At 37.8% G+C, this 24,967-nt stretch overlaps 1 protein-coding gene across 50 annotated transcripts in view; it reads right to left on the bottom strand.

Moving 5' to 3' along the window:
* The window catches only part of ABI2 (abl interactor 2), a 59,738-nt gene that overhangs the window by 26,083 nt on the left and 8,688 nt on the right, over positions 1 to 24,967 (bottom strand). For 36 of the 50 annotated variants that reach the window (XM_062498693.1, XM_062498697.1, XM_062498685.1 and 33 more), the window contains exon 2: positions 7,033 to 7,200. The exons of 9 other annotated variants lie outside the window; for them this stretch is intronic. In XM_062498693.1, coding sequence (XP_062354677.1) covers positions 7,033 to 7,200 — 168 coding nt within the window. Of the gene's footprint in view, positions 1 to 5,237; positions 5,241 to 7,032; positions 7,201 to 14,389; positions 14,421 to 24,967 lie in introns of those variants that run through there. 5 more of the 50 variants (XM_062498673.1, XM_062498659.1, XM_062498650.1 and 2 more) reach the window with 3 other exon arrangements.

Genomic DNA, 24,967 nt, shown 5'->3' on the forward strand with positions numbered 1-24,967 from the left:
ATGTCTTCCGGGGAAATATAATCTCTTAAATCATGGGCCATGGAGCTCCTTGCCTTATTTAAACCAAAAATAATTGCGTGTTCAAAAAGCAGCTTTCAATATAGGAAAAAAATAAACTAAACTGTGCTAAACTGTGAACAAAAGTTTTAGCTCCAGGATAAAAACCAGAAGTATAAACAGCCAGAAACACCGCTACAAGGATTTCTAGATACTCACAGATTTCTTATTGCCACTTCAATGATCATGAACGGCACCAGAAACACTTTTCACAGTTTTAAACCAGGCTTTGCAATAACTGGAGAACAGGTATAAATGAGAACTCATTTTCCTAGCACACTTTTTTGTCTATTTTATTATTCTGTGGGCAGGCCCTGGGGCAGTGGGGTTGGCTGCACTGTTTTATACTGCTACTGATAGCAAAGCAAGCTAATCATGAACAAATCACCTCAACTTTTAAAATTTCAAAAAAAAAATTTAGAAACCCAACCACCCCACAGACTACTTCCAAGAAGTTGTTTCTTTGCATTATTTCCAGGGAAATATCTGCTACATTATATGTGAGCTTACAATACTATCATCAAGATTGCCTAGTATTTCCCAGCAACATATTTTCAAGTTTTAACTTTGCTAAAATTAAGCACTGACTACAGCTTTGTCATGTACATTCTGCCACCTCTAGTTCCACCTGCCTAGAACTGTAAAGTTTCCACTACAGGTGCATAGCTATTTCTTAAAATAAAGAAACAGAAAAGTAGATTTTAAGGTCAAAATGCATTGGCAAATCTCTCTTTGGAAAGCTCAAGTTTGTTGAGCAATGATTTGAAATTGAATGGGGGTAGTTAAACTATCTGAGACACCTGCACAACAACCCACCCAGATTTGGCCAACATAAATTCTGCAGAAATTCACAGTTCACACAAGTGTAACAGAAATATACTTCTGAAACTACTTAACAACTAAACCACTCTCCAATGAATTTGCCAAGGTCCTTTCTGAAGCTCCCCAAGATGACCAGGACTGTGCACCAACCCTCAATACAGCAGTGCAGATCAGATCTTCACAGCTCTTACAGTGCTATATTTATGGTACAAGCACAAGTGCAAACAGAGCACACCAACATTTTCCAGGCCAGAGTACCTATAGTACATCATTCTGCATCAAGCTAAGATGTAAGATTTCATCTTCCATCTCAGGTTTTTATCCCTTCTCTGTACTAGACCTTTGCTTTTGCAGCACAGGGAACAGGAGCACACATTCTGGAAAAGATGGTCTACAGACTCATCTCACCACTCCGAGGGCACATACTGCCTTAAGAAGCTGAAGATATGTGATGGCAACGACTTGGGAGGACAGTGTCATGTTTGACACCACTGACAAATTCAGTCTCTACTGCAGACTTTATGTGTGGTCTAGACATGTCCCTGGAGAACTGCAGAGACACGACTCTTGTATGCTCTTTGTCTCACAGGCCCCTGATACCATTTGCTAGAATGTTAAAAAACTCCAGCTGCTACAGCAGCTAGACCTCAGGATGAACTGGAATATCCAAATCTTATGGGTCCGAATCTGGTCCTTCAAAACCAGTTTCATGTCTTGGGTATTGCGCTCAGAGCCAGTAATTTCAATTTCAATCCACAAATCAAAAAGGAAGTCATTAGTGCAGGGTTGGCAAGATAATTTCTCACTTTCTATTTCAAGAGCTAGAACTCTGCAACTTTGAATATGTTCTTTCAGTACTTTCTTATGTAATTATCTATTAATACAATGCAGATATAGATATTTAATGCTCATTTTACTGTAGCAATGGTATCCTGGCACTGTGCAAAGCTGTTGCTGTGAATGAAGAGTGGGTTTTCAATAGGAGCCAGGGGTACAACCTTCCTTAAGGACTATGACGATCATGAGGCATGACTACAGTTAACAAACAATGAAGTACACAAAAACTAATTAAAACCTGAAGCTCATCTGGTGGGATTTCTCTTGTATTATGATTCAGAACATCTCTTTAAACTTGAATAGCTATGGAATGACTACAAGTATACAAACTGCACCTAATTCTGGTCCATGCACCTAAAATGGTATTGAAAAGCATTATGCTGGCAGCTTTCCAAACCTTTCATTTCCTTGTTTAGTAGACTAGGGAAGTCATGAGATCCTAATACAGCCACAAAATAGCACAAAGGAACACTGCGGTATTCCATTAGTAGAGGAGGTAACAAAGATTAACCTGCTACTGAAGGAAATGCAAACATTTATCCTCAACACACAGGTAATTACTACCTCCAGTAATACCATAAATCCCTTATCAAGGCAGGAGAACGCACCAAAATGTGTATTCATCAGTTTAGAAAGTTCTAATGAAAAGTTTCTGAGGTTAGAGCTGGACGAACAAAACACCTGGCTTGAAAACTCTGTTAAGGAAAAGCAGATGGGATACACTCTGCCCTTCTGCAACTTAAAACCCTGTTTTCTAACAAGAAATTTTGGATTCCCGACAGCATTACTATGCTTTTTAATTTTTTTTTCACATAGCTCCATTAGCTTTGGCAAAAGCTTGTAAGTGACTGTTTGTTAGAGGTTAGGCTCATTACTATAATCTTTTCATGTGCTTTCCAAGATCCCTGCAATAGCAGAGGGAGAGCATAAGGGGAAAAATAAGTATGAACCACTGCATTTTTTTCTGTTACGAATTTTCTGGCCATTTTGAAACATCAGGTTTTCATACTGAATTCAACAAAACCAGTCTCAAGCTCTGCAAATATTAAAGCAAACAAAAAAACCAGAAATAATTTCTGGGAAAGTTAACACCACTTACAAGTTCAATTAAAAGCCACCGAGTTTTGAGAAATATTCTCTTCTACCGGTAAACAAAATTTCTCAAAGCATTAAAGCAGCACTTAACTGAAGTTAGTTTTGGCTGGGACAATTAATTTTCTTCACAGTATGGGGTGATATTCTGGATTAGTGCTGTAAACAGAGCTGATAACTCCAGGATGTTTTAGTTACTGCTGAGCAGTGGCTGCAGAGTCAAGGCCTTTCCTGCTCCCCATCCCACCCAGCCCTGGGTAACCCTGGGGTGCCCCTCAAGCTGGGAAGGGACACAGCCAGGACAGCTGGCCCTGCTGAGCCAGGGGACAACGCTGCACGTGGCCCATGGGCAGCAGCAGCAGCCTGGGGGAGCCTGGCTGGGCACTGCTGCCTGGGGACTGCCTGGGCTGGGCTCAGCTGCTGCTGAGCAGCTGCTTTCCTTTGCAGCCTTTCTTCTTGGGTTTTGTTTCTCTCTTCGGTATCAGTTGTCTATATTATTATTATTATCAACATCATCATTAAACTGCACATATCTCAACCCACAGGCTTTCTCACTTTTACCCTTCTGATTACCTACCCATAGCCTGCTAAGGGGGAATGAGGGAGCAGCCACGTGGTGCTTAGTTGCCAGCTGGGGTTAAACCACAACAGCACGCTGAAAGTCTGAATAACAGTGAAATAACAGTGAAATTTCAGAGATAAGAGTCTCCACAAAACTCCAATTCTTCCTCTTCTCAAACCATTCTAATTTAAATGTACGAATTAACTATCAGTCTGGCCTTTTAAAATTCAGTTTCAAAAAATCTCAGAAGAAAACGTTGCTTACATATATTATTGCTGGACTTTTATTTTTTATTAATCTTTTTAATTTGATGCAATTCAAATGAATTGCAAATTACCCTGAAAACTGGATCATTACTTTAAAATTAGTAACTGCCTAATTCTGATGTGTTAGAAATGTGATATTAATTGCCTCAAGTTGCATGCAATTTATACACAAAGAAAGAGATCATAATGCTGCTAAAATGCGACTTGTTCCATAAACAGGAACATGCACTGTGCAAAAGTGGCCTTGCATCACCGTTTTTTAACATGTTTTGTTATTCCTGTGCCTTGCAAGAATAAGACAACTGAGAAAAGTCACCAACTTTTATTGTCTTTTCAGTGGAAAGTCCAAGTGAACTTCCCTGCAGAGAGTGAGCAGTTCACAGATGCTGCTACAGCCCAGCTAAGCAGCACCTGCTGCCTGCAGGGAATCCAAGCCTGCAATCTATTCAGTGCCTGTTCCCACAGCCACGAGTGTGGCAGTCAGCTCTGTAAGGGAAGGATGTAGCAGACCTCCCCACAACACAGTGCCACAGGAGAAAATTCACCACTGCCACTCATCTTTATGATAACGTGCTTGTTTATAGAATTAGCAGCAGAGTTTTTAAAATGACATTGCTAAGTAACAGATTCTGTAACTAAACCAGAAAAAAGCATTTCTCATCGTACAAATATTAAAACCTGAAAATCTGCCAGATTAATTTAAAGAATCTGGATGTTAGTAATGTTTCACAGTGGCTGCTAACTTGAAAGCTGCAAGAAAGATTTTTAATAAGTATAAATATTTGTACATATGATCTGGAGTTAAGATTTAAATTCTCAGTCAAATATGAAACACTATGTATCATCTAGTTCTGGACAAGGTTTAAGAAGGCAAGTAAGAATAGATTCATCAGCTTTCAGACCAAACCAAAGTAATTCTATTTTTTAAACCAACAGGATTTAATCACTTGCATAAAAATAGTTTCAATAGTAACAATTTCCTTATTCATAGTTTATATATAACTTGAAAAAGCACAAATTATTATCAGCTGCCTTTTCAGCTCTTTGATTAGGTTGGCATTGAGAAAGAAACACAGAAAGGGATATAAACTGGCATTCTACCAATGAACAGAGGCCCAGAGCATTTTATCTTACTAACTTAATCACACCTCTCCCAGTCTGAGCTACTTGAACAAAACAAGCACTTTAGGAAAAGTTTTTGTACCAAGCACCAAATTATTCTGCTCTCTTTGGAAACCCAAATCAGAATTAAAGGAGGATTCCATCCAGATATCACAACTTGCATATAATGTTCTCCTAACTTAAACACCAAGACCTACTGGCCAAAACCAACCTGTTTTCTGTTCTATGTTGCTGACTTCATTTCAAAAAAAGCTGGCTGAAATCCTAATTTGGCAGTGAGGTGTTACCCCACACAGCATTTTCAGTACTATTAGAAAAAGTAAACTTTCCACCCAACATAAACACCAAGGAAACCTTCTGCAGATTAGGCTAATTTCAGAAGTATAACCGAATTTCTTGAAAAAAATTATTTATTTACAAAAATACGGTGTACGTTAAACTTTTTAAGAAAAACAACCATGGAAATTAAGACAGATAACATGCTAATTTACAACACTGGCATTATGGGAAGAAGCCATTTCCAAAGACTTAATTAAATCAGCTTAATATAGTTCCTTGGATCAATACACTTAATGTATGTAACATCCAAAATTTAAATACTGTCTGCTCTTCTGATATAATTTCTTCCATAAAGTTTTGAGGAGCATCCTACATACAGATGATGCAGGCTCAAAAAAAAAAAAAACACAAAAGCCACACAAAAAATCCTCCCAAACAAACTAGATTTTCAATTTTATGGCAGTATTTTAAAAAAAGACCATCACAGATTTTTTTTTTTTTTTTTTTTGGTTGTTCAAGCTCAACCTATGAAATTTTGCAGACACATCTTTATTAGGTGTTTGGGTACTGCTAATCTAGTGCTCTATTTTAAATAACTAGCTGTATTGCATAAAGGTCAAAGACAATCTAACCTAGCTCTCAATATGTATAAATGTCAGCTTCTCGGGAGGAAAAAAATGAAAATGCTATGGCCCTTTCCACAAAAGCTACTTTACAGAAACTGTGTGACAAAATTAGTTTTCTGCAATCCTGAAATGCAAAATATACTGTCTTTTGCATCAGGCTCTGAAGCAGCTGGAAGATGTGTGAGCTGGCACTAGCCTGTGGAGAAGCACATACACAGAGAGAGCACACAGATAGATACAGCACACAGGCATACACAGGGTAATTCATAACTTTCTGGGGGGGGGAAAAAATGAATTTACTTGTCCACACAATGATTAACATTTAGCAGAAGAAATCAAACTTCCACCTTATTTTTTATGCAGATCCATGAGACAACTGAGGCAATTTAATAGCACAGCACTATCAGAAGAGAAAATCCTCCCCACCTCTTTCTTTGTACTTGCCCTGGGATTCCTCTGACCCAATCAGAGGCAATTCAGCCCACTAAACCAGCATAAAATTACTCACTTCTTTTACTGGTTCTAATAGATCCAATCCATCTACTTATTTCCTACCTTACACAGCCCCTATTTGCAAATGTTTTTCTAAATACCACAATATTCTTTATTTTAATTTATATTATCACATGGAGATCAAGAAACCCCAGTAGTCAAAATATACTGGTCAACTAAGACAAAATAGTCAGTAAACAGATACAAAACCCAGGAACTGCTGTATCTTTTTTTAAAATTTTTCTTTTAATCCATCAGTGGCTGGTAAATCTCCACTTTTATCTATCATTCATTCTCAGCCCATTCTGGCAGTCAAAATTGTCTCATCAGTGTGGTGACTGAACCTGGGTTCCTGATCATAGCAGCTTAGTTTACTGCTGCTCAAAAAAACTGCAAACAACGGCAGGAGTTCTGCAGCCATACACAAACTGAAACATTAATTCTGGCTTTTGTTCATGTCACTGCAAAGTATATTTTATTAAGAAAAGCCAGGAGCAAACTATTTTTGTCATCTGTGTTGCTGTCATTAGATGCCAGTATTACAGCAAAAGTAAAAAGATGACGAGTACTGTTTCCCACCATCCATTTCATATTTCTTAATATAATATTCTCATTTTACCATTAGAAAGTGTTATGTGCTTTTCACTTACGCAGAATGACCCCCTCTCCAAACAATAATCTGCCTGAGAATGCATTTAACCTGCTTTGGTATGTAAAATGCTCATACTGGTATAGACCCACATGATGATACCCAATAATCCCAGAACAACTATGAGAAGAAATGCATCCTCCTGTTTGAAATTCTTCTCGCTCACAAGACGTCAGTTCAGAGTTTCACTTGCTATGTAATATGAAAGGCAAAAGAAACAAGTCTCACTTGTGAGATATGGTTGATTGAAGATTCCATGCGCCGCAGCTGGGATGCCTGGATATCCAGCATTTGGAGAACATTGTTGGCCAAAGTGTTGATCAGATAGGCTACGCTTGCTAACGACTGGGTTGTGTAGGCTTTGGTTTCTTCCAGGGCTCGCTGCTTATCTGCTGACTGAAAAACAGAAAGAAAAGGTTTATTTAGTATAAAGTCTTTCACGCAAAGATTACTGGAATGAACTCTTTTCGCCTGTCTTTAAAGACAATGATCTCACTTTCTTAAGAAGAATTAAGCTCCTTTTTTTCTTGAAATATACCTGGATTTTTCTTGAAAAAAGTCCAACTTCTTATTCAGTATTTAAGCAATGTGCTTGAAAAGCACTCTGAGCACACACACCTATTATTTCTTTCTCCTAGATTCTATATGTTTTAGAACTGTTTTGTTTTTCTAAACTTGGTACTTCATTTATAACCCATAACAACCTACAAGGAGCTGCCAAACAGCATATTCCTCATCTCTCCTAATCATTTAGCCCTCATTGTTGTCACAAATGGTCATTCAGTGAATGAATTCTATTCCCATAAGATGGAAGCTGAATACAGTGTGAGAGGAATAATTTTTAAAAAGATTAAGTCCATGTTTTCTTCTTAAGCATTTCATACTTTGACACATTGTCAATACGTTTTTCTATGAAAAATGAATATGATCCATTTTTCTAGTAGCAGAGAACCTGAAAGTATTTTGGTTATCAAAAGACAAGACATCCATTAGACATTCAAAAACATACATACATTTCAAACAGCATTAAAAATAATAAACTAATAAGCTAAGAATCTCATTGTTAGAGTTCTGTGTTTCTCCTTGAAAAACAGTTAATATCACGAAGATGTAATTCAGTACAAATACAGATTAAAGCACTGGTAAAACATACAACTAAGATGCTAAGAAACTTTCTAGTTTCCAAGGCTTCAGTATACAGTGAGCTTCACTTTTAGGTGATCTTTAGCCATCTCACAGGTTGATGGTGCTGTTTTAAAAGCAACAGTTGATAAATGTTCTCTACTCCCACCTGTCATTATAATACTGTATTTCATTATTTCCTTGGCTTTTTATATTATCCACTTAGGTTGGGTATCAAGATTGAAGAAATGTGCTGTTATTAAAGAGGGAATATAAAGTCATTCCATATCTTCCAGCACAAGCTGAACCTAACATCCATTGCATTATACATACATGGAGAAACACATCAAGTAAGCATATCTGTACTTCAGGAAAACAATTCCTACAGCTCAATGTTTCCCAAGACCTTGTAGTAAGATTCTTAAAAGAAGACTGCTAGCTTTGATGGGGGGGAAAAAAAAATTCCACACATGTAAACACAGGCACAATACTTCAATTAAATGCCCACATGAAACATAATCAATATTTTCTCTTTCTTGGCAACTTCCTGAGTCCATAAACTCCAGTAATTCAGCTGGCCAGCTGGCAGGCTGCAGTGGTACCAGTTCCTCATCTGCTGGGAAGGAGGAGAGCTGCAGCTGCTGTTCATCCAAGAGCTGCCTCCATGGGGCAGGAAGGAGGAATGCTGCAAGAGGTGAGCATTTTTCATTGTGTTTCTCTCCAATGCAGAAGACAAAACAAGACCAACAGAAGAAGGAACTGAAAATTTTAGGAGCTTCTCAAGGCACAGCATGAGGATATTCTCCAAGAGAGCACAATTATAAATGCTGCCTTATATTCCACTATCAAGAAGTTAGAAAAATGCTATTCCCAGGTTTTATTTAAGAACTCATGACTTTTAACCAGCTGAGTAGTATGTCTTCTACACAAAAGACCTTGAAACTCAACTTCAGGACTCCCAAACGAAGGAACATCGAGCTCTTCACCTCTATTCTCAATAGAATACACTCTTTCTTCCCCTCTCCCTGCTCATATCCCCAGCTCAGCCTGCACACTACTCCCCTGCAGCAGGCACGCTCCACAGCTATTCAAACCATTTCTCAATGGCAATAATAAAAATGACCAGAAGCTCGCCTGTTTTGCCTTGCAGCTGCTGCCAATCTATTTATAGAAGCAGAAAATGCTGATTTCCATTAGTACACTGTATATCCAGAGCAGCTGAGTATAATCCAGCAAACACAGTATTTCTTCATTAACAGATGAAGTGTTGGAGAACAAAAGGAAAACTACCTCTAATTTTAAGTATTATGGACCTCTGCTATGTTTTTTCTGCTTAAAGAAGCACAAGTATGAATCCATGTTCAGAGCTAGTCCTTCCAGGGATGTAACCTAATAGCTAAATTCAAGTGACCCCCAGTTCAAACCAATAAGGAACTGACTTCTCAATGTTCATTTGCATTAAAGATGTCATAAAACAATACTATAAACTACTTTGGAACTGTTATTAGTGCAAAACCCCATTTGATTGAGGTGCCTAATTCATGTACTCAGCTGGTAACAACTGTGATTTGGTCTACATGCCTTTTTACAGAGCCCAAAATTCCCTGAGGGAAACTCCACTCACATTTGGCATAGCAAAATGAAAGTTTGAACTTTCTTCCTGTGAAGAATCTGTTCAAATGAAAATGACTATTTGAACCTACTCCTGTCTATCCATTTCAAAAGAACAAAAAATAATTAGTGACACCATTTTAAAACAATCATGTTTACCCTGAAAACTTTCAAATATGAAAACTTGAATAACTCACAGCAATAGTAAAAATTCTAGAATACTTACAGAAAAATCCTAAGTTCCCCTGTAGAAACGTAACAATAAATGTCAGTTAAAATTTAACTTGAAATGCTAAGCTGTGTTTAGCATGAAATCCATCTTTTAATTTGATAAGCAGATTTCCAGAGATTGTTATCATATGCTCCTGTGCAACAAAATCCCTATTTACACTCCACATGGACACCAAATCACATTGCTTGCAAATGCTGCTGTGCTCACTGAGTATGTAACCATGTAAATAAAGGGATTTCTGCTAATAAGATAATGGTTTCAAGTTATCAGTAAACAAAATTCAAATATAATCCTTGGCAGTCTAAGTTCTGATACTCTTGATCTTCCTAGCACCAAAATACCAGCCAGAATGCTTCACATCAGACTGTAAGGCAGACAAAAAGTTATTTCCATATCCATACCTACCAAAATTCTCTAGCGAAAGAAAAAGATATCAAACTGGTAAGACTCTCTACAGTAGTTTCAGTAACCTGTGGAATACTGTTTCTGTGAAAAATATCAAAAACAAGAGAAACATGTTCCATGTTCATTTTAACAAGAAGACTTCTTCCTGTGGATACTTAGGCACGTTAACTTGAAGCCCTTCAGTTCTCGGGAAACATTGTGTTCAGCATGATCCAGCTCTGGTAGCCAGCGTTTTCAGTGCCCCCACCTAAATTAAATGCCATGAAGCAAACCTTTGAGTAGCTCTCCATTTCAGTTTTTAAGTATCTTTAGCACTCACACACATAAAATTATGCATGTCTGTGAAAAAATACAGGCTCATAACATCTATCCATGCACAACTCTTAGGAAAGCAATGCTTTCAACTATTAGATCAGTTTGATCTGTATTTTTTTTTAATGGATAATTAATTTAAGAAATCAAAGCTATTGTTTGACAAGCAAGCCTTCTGAAACACTGCCAATATAGGGATCCTCTCATTCCTGGACCTAACATACCTGTTCCACTGCCTACGCAGGGCCGCCTGGCAGACTGAATACCTGACCTAGTTTATAACTAACTTTAGAAACAAATGATTGTTTTAAACTGCAGTCACTTCCATCATCTTCCCTGGCATGCAAAATTGCAAACACTACCCCTAGTAAAACTATGTAAATGCCAAAAAGAAAAAGCAAAACAACTCGGTGAATGATGGTCTGAGCAACTCTCATATGATGGAGACTCAGGATCTACTTTAATCAGCAGTACCTGTCACAGTCCATGTCCCCAACACCATGTGTACACTCCATCTGCTGTAGTGAATTGGACCAGGAGGCATGTCCCAAATGAAAATCATCTGAATCCATGAACCAAACTAGAAGTTTTGTCTCATCCAAACCACTGCATAGCCAGAGAAACACAAGGAATGATACAATCAAGAATAAAGAGGGAAGAACTATCCAGAGTTGTTGAGCTCGCTAGAAAAGGAACAAGTGCTGGAATATCATTGCATTCCATTGCACTGGAACAAGTGCTAGAACATCAGTTTTTCCAGCCATCCACTACCTACAGTTTTCTTCACCCAAACTGTGCAGTGTTCCATGTTTCCCTTAATATTTTTCCATTAACTGTGTTAAGAATGCTGCTTGTGTCTCCACCTCTTAAAATTTGCAGTTTTGACTTCTCACACAATGTTAAAATACTAGACTATCACAGCTGGATCATCTTCACAGCCTGGAATAGAAACGCTTAGATCATGTCTTCTGTGCCATGTTATGGAATTTCCAGGCAACATCTTAGCAATTATTTTATCATTTTTCTCAATGCACACGTCGGGTGTCCATGTGAGACACAAGGCAGCATCCTTTTCTCCTGCTCTCAGCAGGAAGAGCACCATTTTGACTCACCACAGAGAGCTCATCTGATGCTCCTGCCAGCCACATATGGACATATGTGACACATATGGACACGTATGGACAGTGTCAGCTACTGCTGGGAGATGGTCCCCCTACTGCAGCAGGAAGTGCTTCCCCAGGCACCTGGACACAGCAGCAGCCATGGCTCTGCCCAGCTCTCCTCTGGAGAGCGTTTTCCATTTGTGGGAAGTGCCCAGTACTGAAACAGTTATTTTGTCTCCACCAGAAAACAAAACAAGTTATCAACAATACCAAAGGTTTCACAGGATGAATCCAGTCTGAGAGCTACAGCACAGACAACAGGGACTATACAAACTGGGGCTTTTAGATAAGAGGAGATCAAAGTCATTCAAGTCAGCTACAAATGCACAGACTTCACAGTCAGTCAGAAAAGCCACGTACTACATACACAAGGCAAGAGTGTGTGCTTCCTTTCAGACACTGGAGAATTAGTAACAGTTTCCACTTCCACGTGGCAGTCCAATAATGGACACTAAATCTTAACAGCTCAGGAATGATCATAAATGTTCACCTGAAAATACTGTTCACTTTTTTATTAGATTGTATAAACCAAATTGCTAGCATCAGAAATTACATGGAATTCAACCAGCAGTAAATGTAAAGATGACTAATTTTCATGTCAGGATGCAGAGGCCAGGCATCACTTTTGCTTCCCACTCTGAAGTTCCATTTACACTGCACAATTACATTACCAGAATTGAGTAAGAAATAGCCTGGACTGCTGACTATATAAAATATCCTTTTACTTTTGGAATTAAATGTCTCAGTATTTATTCTCCTGCCAAAGAAAACACAAGCTTTCATATTTATACAAGCAGTTTAAAAAAACAGATTATAAAGAAGAAACAAATATTGAATGGGGCAGATGAGAAAATAAAACATGCAGTAAGGTATCCAAAACAACAAAATTATTTGGCTATATGAATGATTGGCAAAAGGAATTCTTACACACATATGGAGCATAAAATGCAGGGCTAGAAAGAAACCAAGAATTTAAAGCGTTCTCCCACTCAAAGAGTGATCAGCCAAATCCTAGTGGTAAGGTCTGTTATACCCCTGTTAAGAACGTGAATAATTTCGTACAGAAAAGCATCTACTAATGGATATAGAAATTCTACAAAGAAACAAATGACAGGAGACAATGTGAACCTACAGTAAGATTTACAAAGCATCAATCCAACTGGATAAAACTAGACAAAAGAAAAATTGCTACCAAATGCTCAGAAAGCTACCAATGTTACTAAATTAGAAGGAAAGACTTCAAAGACAGGAACATATTAAAAAAAACCCACGCTTCCTATGGGTTGGAAAGAGCTCAAAGACAGGTGTGAAAGTGGGGCATGAAAGGAAGTGTTAAAAGCTACTGGCAGTTTACTTGGTTATTGTAGCTACATTAATTTTCTGCTATAGATCTAAAAACTTTTTTTAAAAAGTTATTTATCCAGTAGTCATCATCAACTTGGAAGTTCACAGTTCTGCAGTCAGGCTAATTATGCAAACTCTACTGGATGAGCCAAAACATCTGGACCTATGAGTTGAGAAAGAAACTGTGTTTCTTATGACAGACACAAGTTGTTGCCTTTAATATCAATATGACTACAACAAAAAATTCTTCTAAGATTATTACTTCATGTTGAATTGAAAGGGGGCAAAAAAATAGAGCTTTTCATTCTGGAGGATATTATATTCTACATCTTTTAGGAAACAGATTTCCGCATGGAAAAAAATCTCAATTCATACTCAAATCAACTCTTCCATATACAATGGATTTACGCAGTAAGATTTAGGCATAAAAGTGGAAGCTGAGTTTGAAGAGTTTGACATCAGACTAACTACACAAAAAAGTATATTCAGAATATACTAATCAATTCCCCAACATATAGCATCTCTTGGTATTGTTCAAAACAGTACTGTTTAGTGAAACAAACTCCTATTTAATACATGTAATTAAAAATTAATAGTAAAATTTTAAAAATAAGACAGAAGATTAGTTTCACTTAATCAATCTAACAGTTGTTCCTTTTGACTACTGTTAACAAAAACCCAAGCTGGCATTTGTCTTACGACCAGCTAGCAAAACCCCTCAGGTTTCTGCTGAGGTTGCATCAGCTTCAAGAAGCCTGAAGAACAAAAGCTGCATGCTAGAGTTCAACAAGCTTGCATTATTCAGTACAAAATGTGCCCAACTGTGATACTGACAAAGCACACTTCAGTTTTCCTGTGAAAAATAGATTGAGCTCTTATATCATCCTTTTAATTGTTGCTGAATTCCTTGAAGTTACTGAAAGCCTCATGCATAATTAAGTATTTTACACACTTTTATTCAACTGCACAGATGGCATTTGCTCAGCCCATCCAAGTGCTTTCTGAGGTCCTTCCGTGAACTACAAAAAATGATTGAGAAGAAAACTGAGCATCATTAATCCAATAATTAAGTCAAAATCATGCCAAAAACTTACATAACTGTCAGTGAAAGATACAGTAGTTTTCTGTTTTAACAAACTGGCTCATTAAATACTTGCTAAAGAATATCCCTCACTCCTCTTTCAGTACCGGAACTGCTCATTCCCAGGACAAAAAACATGTACCCACCAATTCCTAAGGAGCTGGTCACTCACACACAGGAGAAACAGGCACAAAGAAGCAGAAGCAATCACTGACATGTTAGAACAGAAGGAAACGAGCTCTCCCAGAGTTTCAGAAAGAACTAAGGGCCAGAGAGCTCCAAGGCACTTATTTCTGTGACACCAGAAAAAAAAACAATTTTCCCTTCTGGATGCAGAACAATCCATGTGTTCTGTTAGTACACAGGACACAGGGAAACTCAGTCTACCTGTTCTTTAATATAACCAAAATTTCACAGTACCTGGAGCTGGGAGTAGAATTTTTTTTTTCTTCCTGTCAACTGTAATAGCATCATCTCTATACTATTCACCTCTATGTGCAAACATCTGTCTCTATGTAATTGCTTATTCATGATTTTATAATGACTATATATATATATATATGTAATTATTTCTGTTATTATTTTAGAATGACAAAAGGCTGGCTTGATTGCTTGATTACCCTACTCAGATGTATACAACTTTCTTTTAAAATTAAGGAGGGCTCATAGTCATTGCCCATTTACATGTACTCTGTGCCCTAAACATTATGAATTAATCAAATGCTAGGCAACATAAGCAAGCAACATTTTGGACGCAAATGGAGAACACTTCTCCACACATACCCTGCCACAAACCCACTCATAAGTTCTCTGACAGCTTTCTATTATTCTGCATTCAAAAGAAAACACAAAAGCAGCAAAACACACTGAGACCATAAACAGGGAAGCAACAAGATTATTGAGACCAGTAATTTGGACAACAATTAGTAGAAATGGTAGCTCTAGAGTTTGGCAATAGAATATTTTTACTTCACAATAACTTTAGCATGACCTTATCTGAACGCTAACTATAATTAAAGTAATCTGCTTGAAAAGTCTGTGTCACATCTGTGAAGAAAGGAGCAGAGCATGTCAAGTCTCCTAGTGACACAACTCCTTTTTTGTTAATGAACTGCTCTCAGAAGTGACAAACCAGTGTAAGAATCGGCACTAAATGGAACTTCAGTTGTGGGTGGAACATCCACAGGTGTCCAGGCACACAGAGGTTATTCAAACCATCCTACCAACCTAAACCATCCTACCTTATCAAGATCTGTCAAGCTGAAAGGTAAGTACTTTCTCCTCAAGTGTATCCAAAGGCTCTACTCAACATCTCCATGAAAGCAATTAACTTGCTGTTCACACAAAGTGCATTTAAAATTTAAACACCTTTAAATGTGAACATACTTAAGTAAACTCTTCTCTTTACAACTGATAATGGGATTAGGACTATTCTCACAGCACTGTGAATTCTGTTTGTCCTACATTTAGTAAAACACACCATCCTTGGATCAGAGATCATAGAGTAAACCAACAAAGTTGTATAAGGAACACTGGCATTTAAGCCAAACACAATCATTATAGAATATACTGGGTTTAGAATTAAGAATGCATCAAAACTATCACTAGATTTTAGAATCCAAACAACATTCAAAGAGCAAGTAATAAATGTAATAATTTAAAAAGTAATTTCCAAACACGGGGTTAATTGCATTCATCTTATTACACTAATATTAATATCATATAAAGTTCTTCCCATTTTCAACAAATTATTTGTAAGAATAGTTTATCTCTATTTATCTGCCTACTAATAGCAAGCATGCTAGCTAAAGAATATGATCTATACTCTTCGTATTCATACTCTAGTAAAGTCCTTGATACCAAGTTATTCTGTTTTCCAAACTATTAAAAAACTGTAATGATTTACTAAATGCAACTAGAACTTCTTGATTACAAGTGTGACTGCCTAACTTTCAAGCTATCTTAAACTCTGTATCAATAATCTCCTGCAGTCTCTACAAGGTCATTTGCATTAAATTGCAGCCTTTTGTTTTCACTGCCGTAAATTTACTTGATGTTTTTAGTTCTGTGCTGAGCCTCAAAATGTAGGTTTGATTAACAGCTAGGAAAGCAACCTTTCAAAGAAGTACACACAGAACCTAACCTCCTAAAAGGAAAAGCTGCTTTTTAAAATACGTACTGCATTCAAGGCCTCCAGTGAGGGTAAAACTAGCTCACTGGTTTGAGATCTATGACAGCAATAGCAGTCTACCTAAAAGAAAAACAGCAAATGGGAGCTGTGGACAAGCACAGCTACCCTGACATCTAATCACCAGCACCACTGTTCCCATGCTGCCTGCACCACTGCAACAAACCAGTCATCTGTTTCCCTTCACCATCACCAGAATCCAACTTTGCATTTATTTTATTATACATTCATGAGTACAGCAGAGCAGTTTTCACACCCAAACGTCCTGCCCTCATCAGACCTTGTGGGTTCCTGTTCCTCGAGAACAGAGCCAAAGTCCTGCTTATGCAAAAATAACAGGGCATGATGTATTCAAGCAAACTTACTAGACAAGGTTATAAAAAAACCTTCTTCAACACATCAGCAACACAGTTTAAAGGGATGCATCACAAATTGTATCACAAGAACAGCATGCTAGCATCCAAATGCGTTTACATCTGAAATATAGTTAATATGTATCTCTATTACTAGTTATTCATCACAGCTGCACAGCATCACTTTGCTCTTGCTCCAGAGGAAGCAGCAGTGAGGGAACCTGCTCCCCTGCTCATTCTGTGAAACCAGTGGAGGTTTCACCTTACTCTGGTAGCTCTTGTGCAATAACACAGCACAGAGAAGTGGGCCATTTTCTAGTTCCTACAACATAATTATTTTGGGAGTTCCAGATATAAGGCCAATTTTGGCTTTAATAGCAGCACAGTATCAACACATTTGTGGCCATAAGATGCTGGGCCAATACAAACGCTCTGAATGAAGAACCTCAGAAACAGCAAAGATCCACAGCCTTAATTCTATTATCTCATGTACCTCCTGTTCTACAACTCTTCATTCACCGATGATGCTTTAGTATGCAGAGGGTTCACTGAGTTTACAAGTCAAAATCACTGGTAAACTCAAATTTAATTTTACAGTTACTTAATAAAAATAAAGCAAGTGGTAGCATTTGCAAAAAATTACTTCATATGTACAGTGGCTTTCACAAGTAAAAACTACAATCATATAGTAATTACATTCTGCTGTACAAAAATGCTATTTGCACAAATGGTTTTCCCCACTATCCATATCAGATGAACAGACTTCTACTTCTATCTCTTGAAATCTGACAAAATCTACCATTTTTAAGAAAGGATATCTACTTCAGCTTTATCAAATATTATCTAATCACAGGGGTTTATGTAACAACTGAGTTATTTCCCAATTTTGCCAGTTTCTTCCTTTCACTACAAATTCTCAATCCAATTCATTACATAGCAGTGATTGAGATCAGCTAATGGCTTTGATTCCGAATCACAGGCAGAGCGATCCGTGGCAGCAGAAGCAGATTCTGCTTCCAAGTGTCCACTGCCAGACATCACAAGCTCATAGCAAGGAAAGCTAAGTAGGACACGCAGCCATATCCTCCACCATCAGAGCTCACCACCTGAAGTACCCCTCTGAACAGTCAGATGCAGGACACCTGTAAATGCCAGGGTGCAGCTGCAGCACACCCGGGGGAGATACACACCCTATGGGGCCAGCAGCCCCCAGGGAGGCTGCCAGGGGTGCAGATAACACCCACATCAGTTACCACAGCAACGCCAGCTCCACTTCCTTCGGCTCTCAGAAAGACCGAGGTAGCTCAAGGAACGCAAGCTGCTGGAAAGCCTTTCCTGCCCATCCAGGGCAAATGCAGTCCTGTTAGCCTCAGAATTCCCCCCACCTCACCACCCTAACTAGTACAAGTCTTTCAATTCCTATTCACTTTCTCTACTTCCTCACATGTGCAAGCCCCCAAATTTTATCACACTGGAAGTTGTACTTTCAATTAACTGCCTTTGGTAACTATGGCTTAAAAAAGCTTGAAGAAAAGTGAAGAGGCGTAGCTACCAGGTAACATGAGTATGCTTTCCAAATGCTGCAGATAGAGGGTTTAAACTAATGGGGGGGCAGGAATTTGCATAGTCACTCTTCTAAGAAATAAATACATTCGGATTGCACAGATTCCTTCACACCGACCAGTTAATGCTAAACTTGAAATTATTCTTACTTGGCATTTTTTAAAGCTGCTACGAATTCAGACATAATGAAAGAAATGAACTGTCTTCAGATCCATGCCCACAATCTGCCAGAACAGGAAAATAACCCATAAAATATTTTATATGAAAAAGTACAGATCAAAATAAGAGACTTTCACAGAACAACTACAATATACAATATTCCTCTAGGAGGCAAAAGAACCATTGGCAGCATACCCCAAGACCTAAAGATTTATGCTAAATTAGCAGAGCCTGGGTGAGCTGCAGTGGCAGCTGATCACTCTACAGCACAGAACTGAAGAATCAGAAGAGGTTTCCCTCATTCATCCATGAAAGGTTGCCCAGTTTGTCCCTCTTTCTTTTCTGCATTAAAACAATGTCCTAGCCTACTGCAGAGCCACTTAAAGGTCCAAGTCTCCAAGCCCTGCAGTGCTACACACGTGCCACAGTCTCATCACCTCAAATGCACACACACTTGCACCCCAGACACCGACACATTCTTGTCTGACTGAAAAAATCACAACAGCCCACACTACTCGCTGACCTTTTTCCTTGCTGTCCCTAGAAAGGCTTGCTGAAAAGAGGGCAGAAGCAAGCAACAACATGTCGATTTGTTCTTGACATCCATGTTCACTTTGCTGAAAGCCAACAACCCACCTGCTGAAGGTGGTGGTAGCACTCAATGAATGAATCCAGGATGGAGATTAACTAAACAAACCACCATTATAAACTGAAATAGTTAGTGAAAGTTCACTCTGAAATCTGAAAATCAAAACCAGTGCCTTCTTATTAAGTAGATTTGTTCCCTACGTGTCCTGAGAGAACCATCTGCTCATTTTTACAGCAAAGAATGTTTTTACAACCTTTTGCTCCTGTTACCATAGCACTGGACAAAATACAATATTGGCAGATGAGAATGGGATTCTGGCCTCTTATAAAGAGACAGTTAACCAAGCCCAGATCTTTGTTCTGCACTTACTAGAGAACATTTTAGAAATACAAAAGTCATCTCCTCAACTGAGGAGTCCCAATCAAATTCCCAAGGGTAAACTTCTAGAAATAAAGATTTTTTTTAGAACCCTTCTTGTTCATGCTTGTGAGAGAGTTGTCAACAAAGAAATCACAAGGTTACAGGATGTTTTTTATTTCAACTAGACTCAAACTTTGTTACACTGTTACAATTTTAAAATCTCAGAAAATAAGCAGAAAAAAACCCAACTTTTCTGCAGGCACTGAAAATAGCAATTATTCTTTTTCCCAGTTTAATAAGCAGTTTGGGTCCATTTACTTCAAAATTATAAGCAAACCTTCTGTCAATTGCTATGCAGCTCAAGAACAGCAAGCCAAGTTGCTATATTCAACCTGCAGCATGCAACTTAACAGCACAGCATCAAGTCTTCTGTAATTATTTCAAGCAAGATCTCTATTTTACACACACATTTTCTAAGCATGACCTACATTCACAGTAAGAGCAGTACTTCTTACCCAGAGTGTTTCATGCAAGTGGTAACTTAGTTTCTAAAAACAATATAGGGCCATTTACATGTATAAAAGGATGGGTATTTAATTTTTCATATTAAGTACACTGCAACTGTAACACTGCAACCTCCATCTAATTTAAATACTACTTCTTTCTGCAAATTACCAAGTTACTTTTTTAAGAATTAACATGTATCACAATGAGGTATCAAAAGGAATATGCTTAATAACCAAATCCAACCTTGGCAAAGTTTTTTCTCCACATACAATAGTTCTAACATTCCCCAGCAAAGCGAACGTGATGCAGGTCAGAGCCATTTCAGAATTTCTCTCTAACAATATGGAGAGTTTTCTGTCTGGTAAAGAAAAGCCAGGACTTGAAACACACAAACTACCAGAAATAAGGGTCATCTTGCTTAACTACATCATTCAGATCATCAATCAGAAGGAGCTTGAAGAGACCAGATTTTTTTTTTTTAATTCCTTCAGAACAATACCAGAATTTCATACAATAAATGTTTAAATCTGCTGTCTCAAAACAAAACACTAGCATTACCTAATAGCCAAAACAGTGACCTGGACCTCCCTGGCAGAAGTTCTGTAAATTCTACAAGGCTGTTTTTCTTCCACACAAAGTAAGTAGATTATGCACCAAATACATTCTCTGAATCAAAAGCATTTAATAAATGAATACAACAAACCCCATGAGAATGACTGCAGTACCAAACAAGGGCTTCTATTTCTAAAATGTTTCAGTCCCTTTGTTCTAACATTTAGATGTCAGCTGAAGACAACACCTACCTATAACTCATGTGAAAAACACACAAAATCAACTGTGAGGATATTTTGAAGAAGAGAAGTTCAGAAATATCTCAGTCAACATCCAGGAGAAAATCTCCATGCAGGACATTCTAGCAGCAGCAGCTAAGGACATAGAACTATCAGAACACGTTCAAAAAAATCAATCAAGTTATTTGGCATCCAACAGAAGACAGCTCTGTAAATCTGGAAGCAATTCTAAAATGAAAAAATAGGCCCCACATATAATGGCACAAGAAGTTCTACCAAGTCTGTCCTGAAAAAGGTGGCTACCCTAAAAGCTTCAGAAAAGGACAGAGAATGAATCACTCTCGAAGTAGTGTAGTATAGAGCATCTGCAAAGCTCCAAAATTCACAGGTGCCCACCTCTGCACACATATTAATGATGTTCCAGACCTCAGCTTCCACTAAAGCACTTTTTTACCAACAAAAGCATCTGCAGGCACTATGCTATTTTACCAAAATGTGTGAAGTAATACTTTTTCTTTTCTCTATTTATCCAATGTAAGCCAGATTTTCACCAGGCCCTTTTAGATTTGTCCAGATAATGATTTCAGCACTTACTGGTGCTGTCCTGCCCAAGACCTTTATAAACATCCTTTAGACAATCCCGTATCACAGGATGCATTTCTTTAAGAGCAATTAAACAACTATTTCCCCCCATATTTATGGCAATCTTACTATTTTCAATATCTATAGATTCATAAGCATTCATATTGGACAGAGAAGATACTGTTAGCCACAGACATCTCAGCAGAAAATAAAAATGTACTGCTATTTTCCCCCACAGCAGTCAGATCCAGAGTAGCCTAGTAAAATTTCAGACCAGAATTTTCATGAATTTTCCTCACCCAAGAAAATTGCTATTAATAAATTTTGTGAAATGCAACAGTTTAAAAAGTCATTTTTTTCAAACAATTTTCAAAGAAAAAGTCATATACAGACTATACTGCGGCTGTCTCAAATAGGAGAAACGTTTCCTTCCTGCTATACAATCTAAATTCGGTGACAAGTATTTCAGGAAAGAGTCATTTTAATCCCACAGTTAAGAACTGCCACGCTGTTCCCCACATAGGCCAAATTTCATCATCTCTAACTAGAGCAGCAGCAGCCAGCCTTGCACATGCTGGGAACTCCCAATAGCCAGAGCTGAGCCCCAGAACACATCCTGCAGGAACCCACCCCACCTGCACTGCAATGGAGCAGCTGCTCAGAGCACTCAGCTATCACAGCAGCACCTGGGCAGCGCCGTCCCAGAACCACACACACGGAAAGTTACACCATGGAAGTTCAACGGGACGTTGCAGACTTGTGCAAGAACGTAAGAATCCTCTCACAGCGCTTTTATGCTCCGGTACAGGATATGAAGAATCCCCACAGCTGTGTTTTACTTTCACCTTAATTATGACACAGACTGAGTCTCAACCTTCGCTTTTCACCAAATTTTAATGCTACTCTTCTGACAATTCTGAGCTACTTGTTGTCATAAAAATAGAAACATCAAAGAAGCGAAATGACAGAAATAAGAACATTTCAACTGCTGAGTGCATTTCCTATGTCATAAAATATTTTCCTGCCTTGCATTTTTCTTTTTAATGTGAATTCATTTTCAAGTTGTCTTAACAGATTTGCTACAACTATATATTCAGCAAGTTGTACTACCATCTGAAAGAAGGGTTTTCTCTACACCTTCATGAATTAAAAGTGCTGCATGAATGACCTGCTCATTTGACAAGACACGCCTAAATAATAGCACCTCTCTCTCCATCTAGCTATGGCAATCAATAAAACTATCCTGGAGAGTTTCACAACATGAATCACAGCATTTAAAAACAAAAAGGCACAGAGATAGCACAAATTTTCAAGCTGTTTCTCAGACAAGCAATTCTGTCCTTCTTTAAGAAGAAGGATCTACCAACTGCATAATGCTCCACCTTCCTAGACACAGGCAATAGGCTTTGTTTATATCACTCATCATCTTCCAGTCATTTTACTGAATAGTTTGTCCTGTCCCAAAAACTCAGGAAAAAACATTCATATTCCCCCTAAAATTAGTCAAAGAAAACCACGCAAACAATTCTTGAAGGACTGTGTTCAGAGCCTTAAGGGCATACGGAATAAAGACCAAAAGAAACTCCTCCCTCTGTTTGCACACAAAAGCTGTATTCACCCTGATTTGTAAAGTACAAGATCTAGAGATGACATCATGTAAGAGCTGTGATACTTAAAACCAACACAACTAGGTATAAGAAACTGCCTGCTCAAATTGGGATTTGGTCTGTGCAGAGGCATTTACCTGCTCAGCACACACAAAAAAATACAGTTTGAGAAATGAATACAATACTTTCCAAAAAAAACAAAAGCTCATTAATCCTTGCATTTCAACCTCCAGAGAGACTGAAATCCTTAACATTTCCATCTCCGATATAAAATAAATTTTAAAATTTTCAAAATGTTGGCCTTTCAGAGAGGTCCTGGGAGTTACCCTGAGTACAGCAATTACCATGTTGTAATGCCAAGACTCCTGAAAATTAAAGTCAAATCAGTCCACCACAGGAAGACTATCATTTCACTCTTTTGAAAAGCCAAGAAAAGCATTTTGGGCTCCTTTATGAGAAAGGGAATTGAAGCAATATTCATACAGTAACTGCAGTAGACCCCCCCCAAGCCAAACTTCAGAACTAAAACTGGTACTTAATCTCTAAACCAGCTTTCTTCTCAAATGATAAAATACATCACACTGCTTATGGAAAAAGCCAGCTCCACAGAAAATCCTGTTGCTGCCATTATCATTGCACAACCTCAAGAGTAGTACAGGAAATGGAAGAAATTGTTGCTTGGTCTAGGGTCCTTTTAGTAAAATTAATTTAAAACACAAAACTAATTTCCTTAAGTATGTTTTTAATTTTAAAGATACCGTGTCACACAAAATTTAACTTGAGATTATAGATTGAATATCACAAAGTTGACCATGTTGCTTAGAAAATAAGCTAAATTTAATAAAATTCAATAGTCTGAGCCTTTACCAGGGGCAAATAAATCACTTATTCATCTTTGGGTCCTTACAAAAAGCTACAACTCAAAAGAAGATAAGAAAATTTCAGGGAAAGTAAAACACACAGAAAATATTAACCTCTGCTCATAAGAAAACAAGGGGAAATCCCCTTTCTCTTTGGAGAACTGTTAAGCACAGCCTCTACAGAGGACAAGTGGATTATTCCCCACTTGTTCTTTAATGAAAAAATTCTTTTATATGTGCATAAACAGTTAAATAAGTTATAAGTCTGCATTAATTATCCAACTGCTGATCAAATGAGACAATTTATAAGAGCCTGTCCTGCATAATGAATACAACTTATAAGCCTTACACAAATGAAGGGTCTTAAAATGGTACAATGGCAAGAGGCTCATCACAGTAAAAAGTTCTGTTTCCAAGGAGCTGCATTTGTTAGACAGAGGAGTATACAAATGACAACAACAAAAATCAGAGGCTTACACCTCCCCCTTGCTCCAGTCATCAAAATTGGATGTGTTTGTAGCACATACTGAATTACTGACTCCAATAAATGTAAAGACTTGCATACATATTTAGAAAATACAAAAATTACATTTTAAGCAGATAACAAAATGGGAATTATTTACAATAGTTTTATTAACTCATCCCATCAAGTGGTTATAGAAGTGTCTTCAATTTAGAGATGATTTAAATGAATTATTATCACCACCAGAGAAATATAATAGTGACTCAGAGTCTACTGAGAACTTTCTACCTTCTATTATCCAACTGATTCATTTATACAGATGCACATATAGGCCAAGAATTACCTCTTTCTTTTAGGAATGGACTGCTCTTATGACAGTGCACTCAGAATGCAATAGAAATGCTGCAAAAGCAGCATCCTCACTAATTTAGGCTGATTACACACTACTCTTTGATCCAGAGATTCTGCATGCTCATTCTGCCCCTTCTGAGACAGAGTCACTTGATGGGCATCACGTCTCTAAGGACACGAACTCAAATAGCCTTAAATCTTTGACACTAATTTCTGAGATCACTAGCAGATGAATAAAGTGAGAAAACTGAGTATGTCAGAAAACACTGCATATTGATTTATCACAAATAACAAATAAATGCTATGTGTCACAGTTTCATTCTTCTCTACAACTCCTTTCACTCCCAGTTCATGGGAGTCATGGTGGAAAAAGCCCATTAACGTTACTACCACCATTTCAGCACACACATATATATACTCCATCACATAAAAACCTTTAGCTCTCTTTCCCACAAATGAAATTTATCTAGATCTTATGAAATTGGTATGAGTAACTCAACATATTAATTGCCTCTCCTTG

The sequence above is a fragment of the Cinclus cinclus genome, chromosome 9, assembly GCF_963662255.1.
Source record: "Cinclus cinclus chromosome 9, bCinCin1.1, whole genome shotgun sequence".
Classification (NCBI taxonomy): Eukaryota; Metazoa; Chordata; class Aves; order Passeriformes; family Cinclidae; genus Cinclus; species Cinclus cinclus.